At 43.2% G+C, this 15,239-nt stretch overlaps 2 protein-coding genes across 2 annotated transcripts; one reads left to right on the forward strand and one right to left on the reverse strand.

The window, feature by feature from the left end:
- Window positions 1-429: 429 nt before the first annotated feature.
- LOC126561959 (juvenile hormone esterase-like) lies at window positions 430-2,375 on the forward strand. Its single transcript, XM_050218352.1, has 4 exons — window positions 430-1,356; window positions 1,421-1,771; window positions 1,846-2,144; window positions 2,213-2,375. The coding sequence occupies exons 1-4, from the start codon at window positions 430-432 to the stop codon at window positions 2,373-2,375; spliced, it is 1,740 nt and encodes a 579-aa protein (XP_050074309.1).
- A 588-nt stretch (window positions 2,376-2,963) lies between these two features.
- LOC126563523 (claspin-like) lies at window positions 2,964-13,174 on the reverse strand. Its single transcript, XM_050220168.1, has 15 exons — window positions 13,120-13,174; window positions 10,780-11,469; window positions 10,502-10,705; window positions 9,977-10,135; window positions 9,744-9,844; window positions 9,294-9,593; window positions 8,896-9,157; window positions 8,467-8,544; window positions 7,869-7,871; window positions 7,611-7,817; window positions 6,418-7,539; window positions 5,771-5,847; window positions 4,191-4,537; window positions 3,251-3,973; window positions 2,964-3,170 (listed from the first exon to the last, which is right to left on the reverse strand). Exons 1-15 carry the CDS (start codon window positions 13,169-13,171, stop codon window positions 3,020-3,022), a joined length of 4,476 nt encoding a protein of 1,491 aa, XP_050076125.1. The 5' UTR covers window positions 13,172-13,174; the 3' UTR covers window positions 2,964-3,019.
- Window positions 13,175-15,239: the final 2,065 nt, after the last annotated feature.

Genomic DNA, 15,239 nt, shown 5'->3' on the forward strand with positions numbered 1-15,239 from the left:
ACGACGAGTATCTGTGGTTATGAATAATGATTCTCACACGATGAATTCCAAGTCAACCGAACGCAACCGTTAATCGCAGAAACCTGTTTCCGGTTCGCCAATAATCCGTGGGTCGGATTACGATCGACACCATATCGTAACCCATATTTATTTGAATTTGCTTTGAAGAGTCCGGGAAGAGTCCCTCACTGTTGCAAAACTATCTTCCATTCGCTTATAGTACTAAGAACGCATGACCGAGGGGGGACAAGACGCTCTCGATTGCCGGACAGAAATCTTCTACAATGAATGAAAGTCGTAACACTTTTACCCTCCCGACTCTCCAGTCTCCCTGGATTGGAAGAGAAAGTTTTGCAGAAATCGCCAACACTGGGCCGAGCGTATAAAAGAACGCGATCAACGAACGGGGTCAGTTTAAATCAATTCGTAATGTCAGCCCGTATGGTAGTGATTCTGACGATTGTGTTGCTGGCTATCGTTTCATCTCGGACCGGAAATCCTGCAGCTCAGAATGTTCCGAGAGTTTGCATCCAGGACGGATGTATGCGAGGATCTTGGATGAGAAGTTTACACGGCGAGCGGTACGAAGCGTTTATAGGAGTTCCATTCGCCAAACCCCCGCTTGGAGCACTGCGCTTTGCCGATCCGGTACCGAACGATCCATGGACGGAAAAGGAGTTGGATGCGTCGGGAAGAATTCCACGATCGGCTTGTTACCAGCTCAATCTCTTTCTACCGGAGCGAGGCGTTGAAGGCAAGGAAGATTGTTTGTATCTGAATGTGTACAGACCGTTTAAGAACAGCAAAGCAGAGGCACAGAACGCTACAGAACCTATCCCAACACTGGTATACATTCATGGCGGTGGCTTCTTGGCCGGGTACAACTCTCCACTCGTTGCTGGAGCTGAAAAGCTGATGGATCATAAGGTAATAGTGGTGACAATCGCTTACCGGTTAGGAGCTTTCGGATTTCTTTCGACCGGCGATGAAGCGGCCAGTGGAAACTTTGGTCTGAAGGATCAACGGTTAGCTCTGCGTTGGGTGCAGCAAAACATCGAAGCGTTTGGGGGTGATCCTCGTCTGGTTACGATAATGGGACACAGTGCCGGTGGTGCTTCGGTACATCTTCAGATGATGTATCTTGGTAACGAAGGCTTATTCCAGCGCGCCATTAGCCTGAGCGGAAATGCTCTAGCACCATGGTGTGCTCCAAAAGTGAATCCGGAACTGCTCGCTCGTAGACAGGCGGATCTGTTGGGAATAAAAGGGGCGTATAGAATGAATACTTCCGAGTTGGTGGAAACTCTTCGAAGTATTGATGCTGATCAGTTCGTTTACAGTTACAAGGGATTTACGGTATGTTTGGGAGCATGTACGATCGAGTTTTCTTATACTAAAGAATGTAATTTCTTTCACCCAGAACGGATCACGCTATCCGGTGATTGTTTACGGACCAGTAGTGGAGGCATTAACCGTTCCAGATGCATTCTTAACGGACACTCCTAAAGCACTTTGGTCGCGTGGAAAACATCTCTCCGTTCCCTGGCTAACAGGAATCGTACCGAATGATGGGTTCGTGTTTAGTGCTCCTATACTGAAGGACTCCGGTTGCTCGAAGGAAACGTTTGCCCAACAGAAGACGCTCCTTCTGAACGTACTTGGAGGTGCAAAACAGTCTGACGCGTTACCTATACTGATGGAGCATTATGTTGGGAATCAATCCGCAATTGGAGAATGCTTCACAAAGGATCACGTCAACCTCATCACAAAGGTAAGCCGTAATTGGACGATCGCGATCCAATTCATTGTAATTAATTCGATTGACTATGCTTTATCTGCTGGTAGGTCTTCAATGAAGGATTGTTTGTGTATCCACTTGCCCTTAGTGTGCGGCAGCACGCGAATCACAACCGTACGAAAGCTCCCATACATTTGTACAAGTTTAACTATAAGGGTCCTTATTCGTACTCATCCATTTTTGCGCCGGAAACTGATACGCCACAGGATTATGGTATTGTTCATTGTGATGAGTTGATTTATATCTTCCGTGCACCGATATTGTTTCCGGACTTCCGACGAAACACCCAGGATGCAAAAGTGACGAAATGGATCACCAAGCTGCTAGTAGACTTCGCACTCAATGGGTAAAATTAGTTGAATGACTAGGATTTTTTCTAACACAAGAAATTAATTATGTTATCATCTGTTGCAGTACTGCCCCAACGAGCACGGACGGTGAGGTGAGTTCCAGTGAGTTCCCTGAAGCGTTGGAACTGATCAACTCTAACAATGTGGATGAACCAATCGTACAAAGGTATACAAATTTCTATGATGAAGCTATGTATGACTTCTGGACGCGTTTCTACAGCTACTAGAGCAAATAAATATTAAATTCTTACCTTAATAAAACATCCAACCGATTTTATTTTAATGGGTTTTTATTCACCTCCCTCATTTTGGGAGCATGTTTCTCACTAACAAAATTCTTTCACGCATTTGTTCTGTTTGTTTCTGCAGCTTCTCTCTTCTGCTATTGGATTCCCTACAAATTTCATAATAGAAAACTATTTTCCAATCCTGTCATCTAACACACTCTCTTTTTCAGTTCTTCCTGCCAGTCCTTCAGTTGGTTAGTCCTTCCTAAACGTATCCTGTACTTCTTGTTCGTCTTTATAGGCTCCTTGTTTTCATCTCCCGTACAAAATAACACCCATTACCTCGATAACCCGTAAAACGCAAAAAGGCTAACTTCGGTAGGTAACAACAGTTCGCTACTTAACTTTGGTTGTAAAAATACACGCGTGTGATTCAAGAACAGATTTTTGTATGGTGGAGTAATTTATCCGTTTCCGTCATACTTTATCATCCTACACTAATATAAAAGCTCACTCACAATTTGCAAAAAGGCACTGAATTGTCTTTACTGTAAATTAAAGGAAAAAGAAGTCAAACACAAGCGATAGCCGTGAAATAAGGGTAGAAATGCATATTCTCGATACTTGTTCCTAGATAAGGCAAACTAGATAGGGGACAACGTGCGTCGTTGACTTTCCGTAAGTTCAGGATGCCAAAAGTCCACAATCAATACCAAACGTGTCTCTGTTCCGTTGTGCCACACCTCGTGCTCGAAGCTATCGTCAAATATTAACCATTTGCCATCCTCCCAGGAACTATAAGATAAAGTACATAGGAAAAAAAAATCCACATTAAAGTTATTCATTTTTCCTGCTTAGAACAAATAAATAATTACCGTGTTTCTTCAGCCACCCTTATGTAAGTACCCTGTGGCACGCTCAATCCCAGATGTGCTCGTATACGACAGTTCGTTGGTCCACAGTGTGGCCACACGTGCGTCCCAGGATGCATCACACTAAACTTCACCTGACCGCGCTTGCATGTACGGGCGGCCGGAAAGTATTGCTCCACCAGCCGACACGTTAGTGGTGCGCGGCCACAGTTACGCTCGATCCGGGTGCCGCGGGAAAACAGTTCCAGCTGCTTCCAATCGCCCCGATCGCGCAAATTTTCCGACTCGTTCACAAAAACGCCGGCACTGTTAAGTAGCTTTAGACCTTCGTCCCGTACCTGTTGCCATTGGGCGCGGATTAGCTCCAGTTCGGTAGCGTAGGTCGTTTGTTCCTCCGTCCAGAAGGGACGCGAACGCAATCCATCCACATTGTACAGGGAACGTTGGTAGAGCGAAAGGAATAGCTTCTTTTTGACACCTTTTCGGTAAACGTCGAGCGCTTCACTGTTGCGGCCCAGTCGTTGCAGAGCGTCACCAAGCTGGAAGTAGAACCTTCCATCCTGTGTTCCTGGTTGATCGGTTGCAATGCCTTCCTGAAGGTACTGGGCGGCAAGTTCCATGTTTTGATCGAGCGTTTTTAGTACGAAGCCGTAGTGTACCAACGCGAATCCATCGTCTATCCAGCGAAGTAATGTTTCGTGCAGGACGGCTTTTGCTTCGGCAAGTCTAAACAAGTGAAATTAGAACACCAGAGTGATTTATATTTTGGAGTCTCAAGAAACATTCTCACGCCAATCTCCTTCAAAATTCCCCACTTCGAACCGTCCACAGTTATATGCCAAAGCCTTATTTCCCACATGATGCTGATCAATTAGGGCTTTTAAAAAAATTTGCAATAATACATTGTAATCTTTACGCCTTCCTATTCTCCTCTCATACATACCTGTTCATGTACAAATAGCTGACAGCGAGCTGATTCCGATACTGCGGTTCGTTGTCGAATCGTCGAACCAGCACCTTGTGCACCTCGATCGCCTTCGCATGCTGTCCCTGAAAGCGCATACGATCGATGCATCGTTCCGACACCATTTTAAGCGTTGCATCATCAACCGCAAGCTCTTGCTCGATCACCTTCCGGTAGGCGGCGATCGCTTCGGTCAGGATCGCGTTACTACGCTTCTGTTCTGCCAGCGCATCCAAGCATCGTGCTCGTCCAACTAATGCCACGATAGATTTAGGCTTTCTCAGGATAATGCGATCGAAGATGGCCAGCGCTTCTTGAGGTTTGTTCTACTCCATTTACAATCAAGAGATGTGGTTTGTGTGCGTGGATGAGATTCGGTCAGGTAATTGCGTCGATTGGTAAAAATCCAGGTTGTTACGGAGTGGCGTTAATATGGATGCAGAAAAAAATCACACGCACACACACATACACATGGGCAGGCGTTCCAATCGCAAAAGCCATATTGTTAGAGCAGAAAAGTAAAGTTTAAATGCGTGAGTAACGTGTATCAGTAGCAAGTAGGAGAAAAGAATAGTTGAAGCGTTTTGCGGAGAAGCATTATATATGGGAAAAAGAAGGGAAAAATAAAAGCAAATACATTAATCATTAAAATCAACACAAACAAAATGGTAGCTCTCCCAGTTTAGTAGTAGGAATGTTTTCACAATTCGTTCAATCGTATGGATAAAGCAGAGGAAAAAGCGATTTTTTTATCGTTCCCTGCTACATTCATGTGTTCTTGCCGGCTGCAAGAGCCGGGAGTTACGTTTTGGGTGGGTGTCCAAAACGGAATTTCAAAACCACAAATCAATGAACGAATTCAAGCATTCCTATTGTATTGTTGTAGCGAAGGGAAGAGCTACAATTTGGGGTGGCGGTAAACTTCTTAAAATAATTGCACTTGGTGTTGTGAAATTGAGCTTCAAAGGCAATAGTAAATCGCGAAGTTTAAACACACCATAAACATCACAGATCAGTACACACAGGCGCACAGACACACACACTATAAACAATATATTTTCCTATTGATTGGCCAATATCCCATAGTTGGCAACATTAGTTCATTTGCCTTAAGACACAACTTCAATTAGAAAAGCGTCCTCATGTCAAGCATATCGTCGATTGTCCAGTCTTTTTTTCTAAAGTCGTCAATTCTTCGTCCATGTGTTCTTGTGTCCGAAAGTATTTTTCGTAACATTGTCATGTATGATGATTGTGCTATCACTGCTCTCTTCTTCATCCGCCATTTTATATCCACTCTAACAACTAAGGGATGTCTTACACGCACCCACGGTCCAGTGCGATCAGGCAAAACTAATTTAAACTTGCAAACGGGTTTGATAAATGTAAATGGAGGAGTTTGAATATTTTGCTCTTCAATGGGAGGTTGGTGGGCTTTTATTCGAACCCAAATTCCTGATATGGATGAAAGTAAAACAATATGTCATTTGAATCGTCGATGATCGTCGTACTATAGAGCTGTGTAAAAAGATTAGTCAAATCGGTTGCGGTGAGCTTACCTCGTCGAGTTGCTGCTCAGCTCTTCTTAGTTCTTCCTGATAGGACCGATCAGCCTCTTCAGCCCTCGAGGGGATTTCTGTACGCGTTACAACATCGCAACGATAACAGGAAAACGGAAACAGATAAAAATACGATACAAAAATTAAACCAGCACTGGTCACATCCAGCTACTCAGGTACTATGCGGGGAATTCTCAGGAAAGAGGTATTGCGCTAGCTGCTTACCAGCTAACCTTGGTAAAACTACTTCTAGGTGATTTGAAACGTTCTACCAGATACTACAGAATCACGTGGCAAAGATGTGGCAACTTTGTGGTGCCTTTTTCTGGATGTGATGAAGGCAATGATGGGTGGCGAGAAAGCGAAACGGGATGAGGGCGATTCTAAGGATGGGTGACGGAATGACTGCTACTGGTGAGCACGGAGTTGAGAAGCGGCCGTGGGTGAACAGGCTGTGTGCGTAAAAAAATGTGCCTACAAAACTACAATAGCAGTAGCAGCCAACAGCGATGACTTATGAGCCCGCCATAACGCGGCGCCAGCGAGCGAACAAACGAGCGGGCGAGCGATCACACGGTGCGCACATTCTCTATCTATGGTTGCGAGATTCGATGCTGTTTTTTCTTGCTTCTAATACGCATAAATACTTGTCCAGCCTGCTGGAGTCGCTTCCTCGTCGTCGTCGTTTCCTTCAGAAGTGACCGTTGCTTCGGTAGCCGGCAGCTTGCCATACTTCTCCTCCAAACGTCGCATCAGGTCGGAATCGTCTACATCGGACGCTTCTTCTTCGTCACCGGCTGGCGGAATGTTGTCGTCAGTGAGCGGTTCTTCTTCCTCGTCGGAACCGTACTGATTCAGCAGTACTGACTCAATATCGTCGATCACCTCCTCCTCCTCCTCCTCGTACACAATTTCATCCTCCTCTTCCGCGTACTCGCCGTCGCACTCTTCCGCGTATTCGTTCGGTTCGAGCTCTTCCTCGCTCGTGTCCTGCGGTATGAAAAGGTTCTCCTTGCTACCATGGTCACCCACCGGCAGGGGTGAGGTACGCTCTAGCTCCGACTCAGACTCCGGCTCATATTCTGGCTCTTCCTGCTCGGGCAATAGAAACTCTACGTGTTTTGTTTTAACCGGCTGCTGAACAGGCGCTGACCCAGAGCTCTGATCAACCGGGGATGTGGATCTCACAGCACTGGATCCCGTGGGGACAAGCGTAACGAATGCGTGATCGCGCTCGATCGGTGGTGAAGGGATTTCCGAAAGCAATGCCGTTAGGACGGACTTTGCCTCAACTTTCGCACTTACGTTTTCACTCTTTTCCACCGACGGTACCGGATCGTGTGCCCGGATCGAAGATAATGGATCCATTTCGTTCGTCGGTATTACAATTGGATCTTTGTGCAGACCATATATAAGCTTGTTGAAAGCACCTTTGGGTGGTTTTTTGCGTGCCAGCAGTGAGTCTTTCGTCCCTTTTTTTGACGAGGATCGTTCGATTAAAGTTGGTTGAATAGTGGCCGCTTCTTGCTGACTTTCGGCAGCAACTTCCGCATCTATTTCTACGGGTGATCGGTACATGGAGTTAAAGTCTTCGAAAGTAATGGGTACAAACGATCCAACTGCTTGTTCCTGCTGTATGAGTTGCTTTTCTGCTTCGTCTTCCATTTCGAGTTCGGCTTCTTCATCGCCTTCCTCCATTTCTTCAAGTTCGTACTCGTACTCATCGCCTGAGTACCGTTCGGCATCATCGTTATTGTCAAATATGATCACTGAAAGGAACAGGAAACGAAAAAAAAAGTACTTCAAAAATGTATACCCACAATTTATTTCAAAATCTTACCATTTCCTTCGATCACTTGTTTCTTATCCGATGACAATTGATCCGTTGGACCAGCATAAACAAAATCATCCATCACCGTTTTGGTAGCAGCTGGTTGTACGCTAACGACTTTGTTTTGTTCCGTTGTTCGATTGAGTGGTGAAGATTCGTTTATGACTGCTACGCTATCCAATTTCTGTTTATCGTCGATTTGATTGGTTGGTTTTTCTTAGATGACGAAAATATGTTGTATTATTGGTTCTTGTAAAACATCACAACTCGCTTACACACAGACACACACACACACAGACAACAATTTCTGTAAAACTGTAGCATTGTTAATGCTGCAAATCACTTCAAGATTATAAACACTTTATAAATAAAGCAATTTTGTAAATGTACACCAATGTTAAAAAAATTAGGTGCGAAAGAACAGTGAATTGTAGTCAAAAGAATTATCGAGCTCGAAAGTGCAAATTATTAGCGTTAAGTTACGATAGAACGTAAAGAAAAAATAATGGCGCAACCACATCGGTATGGCTATTTGCACAAGCCACGTGAAGTTAAATGAAAAATACATAGACACGCAAGGCATGTGTTAGAAAACGCCATGCACAAACAAAAATAAAAAGAGACAAATATAAAACTCAAACAAGACGAACAGAACGGTAAAAATATAATAAAGAACGAAAGCTAATCGAAACATAAAAATAAATCATACTAATTAAGAAATTTGAAAACAATATCATAAATGAGCAACAAAAAGGGAAGTTCTTTTTCTCTATATTAAACTACACAACATCAAACAAAAACAAAAACACATTAACACGAAAACTGTACAACGTATACAATAAGGGGAAAAAACGGGACAACTCACTCGTAGGAGCACGTGGACTTGTTAAGAGTAGATGCGCAGCGCCGAGCAGTGCGACACCGACAAAGATTTTTACGGTAACTGAAAGTGTAGCCCAACAGGAGTTGCTCTTAGTACGATTGATTTTAGGCAGAAACAATTTAAAGGTTTTTTTTTTAAAGAAACGCTTCTGCAATATTTCTTATTCTATCTTTGCACAAGAAGGAACCTAGATCCTAGATCGTATTTTCGAGCGAAATTAAAAGTAATAAGTTGCACTTTCGTATCGAATCTGTCACTGCGAATGATTTGTGGAATGAAATAAAAGATGAAGAAGCGGAAGATGAAGGGATGATCAATTTTGGGTTGTGATTCTGTAGTATCATAATTCTGTAGTACAGTAAGGATTGAACCTGGTTTCGTTTGCCTTCTCCATTATTCGCCGTCACTTACGTGAGGATTCCTCTTCTGGTTCGACGGCAGCACGGCGTTCTTCTTCGGCAGCCGCACGACGCTGCTGTTCAGCGCGCACCTTCTCCAAATATTCTTCCTCTCCTCCGTCGTTGTCAACGAATTCAACAAAAGCCTCCTTGTCATCGTCATCGGCATCCACGACATTGTCATCATCATCGTCGTCATTGTCGTCTTCGTTTGCTGGTTGAGATCCACGGGTTAATTCTTCAATTTCTGCCTCATCGCCATCATCGTATGCGTCCTACAATTTAGAAAGGGTTTATTTGTTAAGTTTTCTCTCCAATTGCTTCACCTAATCAAACTGAGAAATCCAAACTGTTATTTAGCTAAAAAAAAACCGAACGGAATTACATGCACGCTTCCCTATTCCCATTTACCTGTACACTAACTGTCTCTGGAATTTCAACGGGAGCCTCTTCAACTTTTGGTACGTTTAACGACTCCGCAAGCTTGTTAAAATTTCGTACCAAATCATCCATCTGATCTTTCAATGTGTCTCCCGTTACAGCTTCATCGTTAGAAGGCGTAGATGGCGATGGTTGTGTCAAAGTGTCAGGATCGTCGATTTCAGAGTCTCTGGAGCTTTGTGCGGAAGGTTTCAGAATGCCGTTATCGGTAAAACTATTCTCAAGCATTGGCAAGCTTTGGTTAGAGCTATCATTCAAAGCATTAGATTGCTTTCGGAAGCCAAACAAGCAGCACAAGGAAAATGATAAAACAAAATAAAGAAAGAACATACAATAATAATAAAAAACGTAATAAAACAGAACATCTTATAACAAGTGTAAAACTTCATATGCAAAAAAAAACAGATTCAATGTACTTACTTCTTCATCGAATGGTGTATCGTCCTGATCGTCATCATCGTCATCACCATCGTCGACGTTAGTTTTTCCAGCAGCAGCTTTGTAGATCTTTGCGGCGGGTTCTAGAAAATAGGAAGAAGAATATATGTTAATAAATTAATGTAATGAAACAATTATAATCAATTATTAGAAATTAAAAAAACGTAAAACTGGCAGAGAATTTTAAAAAGTAAATCCGATCAAGTAGTACTAACCAGCATCGTCTCTTTCATTATCTACTCCTACATCATCATCGTTATCCTCTTCATCATCCTTTTCCGTAGCAGCAGTTACATTTGCATCATCATCATCATCTTCTTCTTCATCATCATTGTCATTTTCGTCGTTCTTTTCTGTTTTAGTATTTGTCAGTACTAAATAGTGAAAGAAATAAAAATGCTTGGATATTTTTAAAACTATCTAAACAAAAACAAAAAGCTCAAATCAAACATTCAAACAATAAAATTATGCAGCATCAAAATACCTTTTCAAGCTTACATATTAATAAAAAAAGTAATTATGAAACTAGGTTCAACTAATAAAGCAAAAATGTATGAAAAATATGATATTAAAACTACAGTGGTTTGGACTGCGGTCAACTCAGCAATTTACTGTGGTCAGTTGAAGCAATGATAGTGAAAAGTAATGAGAAATGGCTAAGCTACACACTTTAATCGATTCGATTGTCTTAAAGCATCGAATTTTTGCTTCAAAAACCCAATAAGCTCCAATCCAATTACCATCGTCATCATCATCATTGTCGGCATCCTGACTATCATCATCATCATTGTCGTCAGTGTCATCCGGATTATTGTCTTTTTTGTCATCTTCGTCGTTATCATCATCATTATCTTGTAGGTCCTTTGTTTCTTCATTCTTATCATCGTCATCATCATCATCATCATCATCATTACCGTCAACAACATTAATTTTATCGTTGGCACCTACAGCGTGCCAGGAACTGAGAAATAATTACGAACGACCTACAACCGACATTACCAGACAATGTATTGCTTACCGGCATCATCATCGTCGTCCTCGTCGTCCTGGCCATCTCCATCCTCATCCTCATCGTCATCATCGTTATCGTCGTCTTCAGCCGCAGCGACAGCCTCTTGCTGAGCGGCTGCTTCCTGCTGGGTGAAGATTTCCTCCACTTCATCATCGTCGAGCTTTTGCGCTAGTCCTTCATCCTCATCATCATCATCCAGCACATCCGCACCCTCTTCATCATCGTCGTGATCTTCTTCTTCTGCGTACGGTGCACCATCGTCATGATCATCATCGTCACCATCCTGATCGTGCCCCTCACCATCATCATCGTGATCGTCTACAGCGTGATGTTCTTCACCGCCGTCATCATCATGATCGTCCAGAGAGTTAATGGCGGCCAGGATTTCATCGTGATGATGATCGTCCTGACGTGTTTCGTCAACCCAACCGTTAAAGAATTCCGAATATCTCGATTCAGACAGTGGCGTATCGTCGTTCGAGACACCCTGACTTTCCATAAGGATCAATCCAATCAGTGCGCCCAAGCCAGCCAACAGGATGAAGAACACGATCTTGGCACACCAGTGGCCTCCGGTACCGTGATCGCTGTGGATGTGCATTTGAATATCGCCCGGTTCCTTGGCAGCTTGAGCGGCGCCAGCTGACGGTTGCTTCGGGGCATGAACCGTCGTTTCCTTAACCGTATCTTCATCATCTGAAATATAGTCAGAAAACGGAATAAAAATTAAACACACTATACTTCGGACTGTCGGATACTGTCTTTATAAGCTGTACGCTGACTCGATGCCCATGCCAACGGTCGTTTAATCCCACATGGCATGTGACGTGGCACACGTCAGCAAACACGCGGCGAAATATTCTCACTTTCAATTCAAACACCCCCTTCCTACTTGACCCCACACGGTACCACTGGCAAGAAAAACGCACACAAATCCTTGGCGTGCGCACAAAACACACACAGACGTAACCAACAGCTACTTCCTTCTTTTCGTTTAACGACTTTTGCTAAATGATATTTTTACCCAACTGGGTGGCGCGCTCGTACCGGCAACACCGCCGAAAAGCCGGCAAAGAGTGAACCGACAAAAACAAAACAACAAAAAACAGGTGGAACACGACGTCGAAGCGCCATTAGTGTCCGCACCGTCGGATAGTCGGAAAGAAAACACATTTCCCAAACAAGAAGAAAGTTGGGATTCGTGTCGTGGGCATGGATTCTAGCATGCCGCAGAAGAAAAAAAAACAGTGTGGCGCATCTTCGCATCGCTTTTTTTTATCTGTGTCAACTGCGACAAACTGACCGCACGACCTGGGACATTGTTTACCAGCGAAATGGTCTCCTTGTAATATTTTTCGCTGATTTAAAAGGAAGAAACTTAAAAGCGTCTTTTTGCGAATCGCAGATTTATTAGAGGCGTCAGAAGAATACTTCGCAGCAAATTTTGTATTGCGATTTAAATCTTGCACTACCAGGAAGCTGTGTAGATCCTGTTTGGAGCAATGCATAAAAGGGCATTTTGGTGTCTTTTCAGAATATGAAAGGCAAGATCAGGGTCCTTCGTTCAATTCCCTACAGTGAAAGGAATATCCAGATGTGGCAAGGAATCAATAAATGGCAGGCTGTTACTTCTCAAGGTTCTGGTGTGGAACAAACTCCCTTCAATTAATGTAAATTACTGATAAGATGAACAAATAAAATTGTTCATACTATTTTAATGCGACCGAACGTTGAAACAAAAAGATTTGATAAAGGGTTAGACTAATAATTTAATTTTAAAATTTGAATGACGGAGAGTCCGCCATAATTCCACTCTATTCTCCAAATCATCTTTCGTTTGAATGTCCCAATATCACTCAACAAGAGCCTCTAAGCATTAAAACTAAAATATATCAAGAAAGTAGATGGAAATATTACGAAATTTTTTCATCGCAATTCGACCGCTAGAATGGAAAAACGACCTGCCGAAAGGGACGACTGAACAGTGGCTCAGGTTCAACGCCAAGACTGCGTTCACCGTCGTTGCCGCCGCTGCCACCCGTGCGGTGCTATTTAAAGATTTTTCAGACAAGCTAATAATGTTCTAATTTAAAAGCGACTTCAAGGGAAGCCACAGCAAAGACACTCCGCTCCGGTCAAAACAGCCCTCACACGTTCGTAACAGAACGAGTTGCTGCTGCTCGTCGCCGTTAAATTTTCGTCCATCCGATAAGAGATAGCTGGTGCGAAGTGAAAGAGACCGTTCGTTGCAGAACCGATCACATAAACTTCTGCTTGTCCAGATCGTTCCTCCGGTTGTGGCGATCGTTATCGCCAACGCCTTCCCGGTGTTCTCGACTTCCTTACCTTTCTTCCTTTTTTTGTCCTTCCGCTTCTTAGGTTGCGTGTCGCCAGACATTCTGGTTCCTTTTCCCTACGCTGGCTTTGTGTCTGGGCCGGTCTGTCGCGCGAGATAACTTACTCGATCTTCTTATCACAACACTTTGTCACGTACACTCGCACACGCACTCACTCACGCTCACTCTTCAGCTGGTCCACCGGATGCTGTTGGATGCACGGAAGAGTAAAGATCACGTACTATGTAAGTGGGAGATCGTACAAATCGGCTAAGCTCTTTGGCTCGCTAACGTTCAACATAGACGCACACACACACTTCCGACACCGAATGTGTTGTGCAGTGCCAACTGCGATAGTACGGCACTTTCGATATGGACGGGAGGAAAATATCTTTGGAAAGGCAACGGCGACGACGTGTTCTAATTTAAGATCGCGCCCCCACCCTTGCCTTTCCCGTCAGTGGTGATTTTCGTGTGTCCACGTTCGTGGGGTGAATTTTCTTCTAGCCCGTCACAGTTCCTACCAACCTGCTGAAAAAGGGGATGAATGGGAAGGTGGATGAAAACTGTGTTCTCTCTGTGGTAGAGAATGTATGCCGTACCGCACTCGATTACCGTCGGATTGCTACTGATGTTGGTGGTTTGGTTTAAAAATCCGTTTGGACGGTTCGGTCCGCGTAAAGAGTTTTGGCCCCCCCAATCGCTGAGAAGGATGCGCACGCAGTCACGAATCGTTTGGGGAATGAGTTTTATTTTTGTATGTTGACTGTCAGAACGGTATTCTGATTGTCATGTGTGGATTTCGAACTTGTAATAAAGTATTTTTCAGTGTTACATGGAAGAAAAAGAAGGTTTTTTGAGAAAGTGGAAACAATTCGGAATGCCGGCTTTCTTTAAAAATGCTGAAAGAATGCTTTACAATCGCTTTTACAACACACAGACCAAAAACCATTTATATTCTATACCTACATCAGCAGCAGCAAATCTTATTTTACACATCAGCTAACTAGCACACAACACACAAGCCTTTAGTTTTGCAAATTTTAACAAAATTTCACGATCCTTCGCAAATGGTTTGTTTACCGGACGTTTAAAAAACAAAACAAAACCGTCTCGTTTGACAGCACAGTGCGTAGCAAATTATAGTACCACGACAGTTTTAGGACCGACACGTTCAAAATGTGAATTTTTTGAATGTTCTTGCAATTGAGGAAATGTATATTATATTAAATGATCGATTCTGCACTGTTTATATTATGAAGAATAATATAAACAACTATCAGCTGCTCTCAGATCGAATGAAAAGGCGTGCGCTGGAGTGCTAAAAAATTATCTTTTTCACTACGGAAAGTTTTTCCTTGTTGTTCATCGCAAACTTTTGTTTAATGGTATTTGGAACATTTTTTACGTTGAATAGAAGCTTAAAATAAATTAAAACTGCACAAACGTTGTATAGTTTGCTCTCGAGCAGCGCCTGCAAACAGCACTATGTGCGGCGTAACGAAACGTCAACGAGCTTCGCTGGTTGTGTGCGTGCGTGCAATGTTTATGTATGAACACACAGAAGGAAGAGTGTATGTGTGTATGTGGGAGCTGTTTTGGTCGTCTCTGGTGCAGGAGAAAAGGTATCTCGATTGTATCGATTCGTGGGATCTATTAATTTATCGTTCTAAAACAGCTACTTTCATCGAGTTTTGTGATTGTTTTTTTTTGAAGTAATCGTTGGCAAGAATCATGTGAAGTGTTTTTTGCGTGTGTGGAACGAGTGAGTGAAGGGGACAGGGCTAGCAAGCGAGGAGAGTTTTTGTTCCCGTGCACGAATTACACATCAACTCTCTTTACAGTGCCTAATGGCGTATATTATGCCGTGAGGAGCCACGAATAAAAGATGATGATAAATAAAGTTTTTAGAACGATGAATTAAGTGTGAAAGATGTTACATTAATGATTAAGAACGTTGTATAGTTGACCGAGGGAAGTTAGGAAGCATTAGACATTCTCGACAGTTCCACCAGCCCGCAGGGTTAGAGGCCGACGAAGCAGACACCACCTGCAGCACACATTTTTCGGATCGTTGTAAACGCAAAATCCGAAGCCAACCAATTTCTGGCTGCCAGTTAGTTGACCTTT

This window comes from Anopheles maculipalpis, chromosome 3RL (assembly GCF_943734695.1).
Source record: "Anopheles maculipalpis chromosome 3RL, idAnoMacuDA_375_x, whole genome shotgun sequence".
In the NCBI taxonomy this organism is placed as follows: Eukaryota; Metazoa; Arthropoda; class Insecta; order Diptera; family Culicidae; genus Anopheles; species Anopheles maculipalpis.

Bases quoted from the DNA above. Each gene is read 5' to 3' on its own strand.
- LOC126561959 (XM_050218352.1), top strand. From the start codon at position 430: ATGTCAGCCCGTATGGTAGTGATTCTGACGATTGTGTTGCTGGCTATC. The intron at 1,357-1,420 runs GTATGTTTGGGA...TCTTTCACCCAG, and splicing joins ACAGTTACAAGGGATTTACG to AACGGATCACGCTATCCGGT. The intron at 1,772-1,845 runs GTAAGCCGTAAT...ATCTGCTGGTAG, and splicing joins ACGTCAACCTCATCACAAAG to GTCTTCAATGAAGGATTGTT.
- LOC126563523 (XM_050220168.1), bottom strand. From the start codon at position 13,171: ATGTCTGGCGACACGCAACCTAAGAAGCGGAAGGACAAAAAAAGGAAG. The intron at 9,158-9,293 runs GTAAATGGGAAT...TCTAAATTGTAG, and splicing joins CAGAGACAGTTAGTGTACAG to GACGCATACGATGATGGCGA. The intron at 3,974-4,190 runs GTATGTATGAGA...TCACTTGTTTAG, and splicing joins AGCTATTTGTACATGAACAG to ACTTGCCGAAGCAAAAGCCG.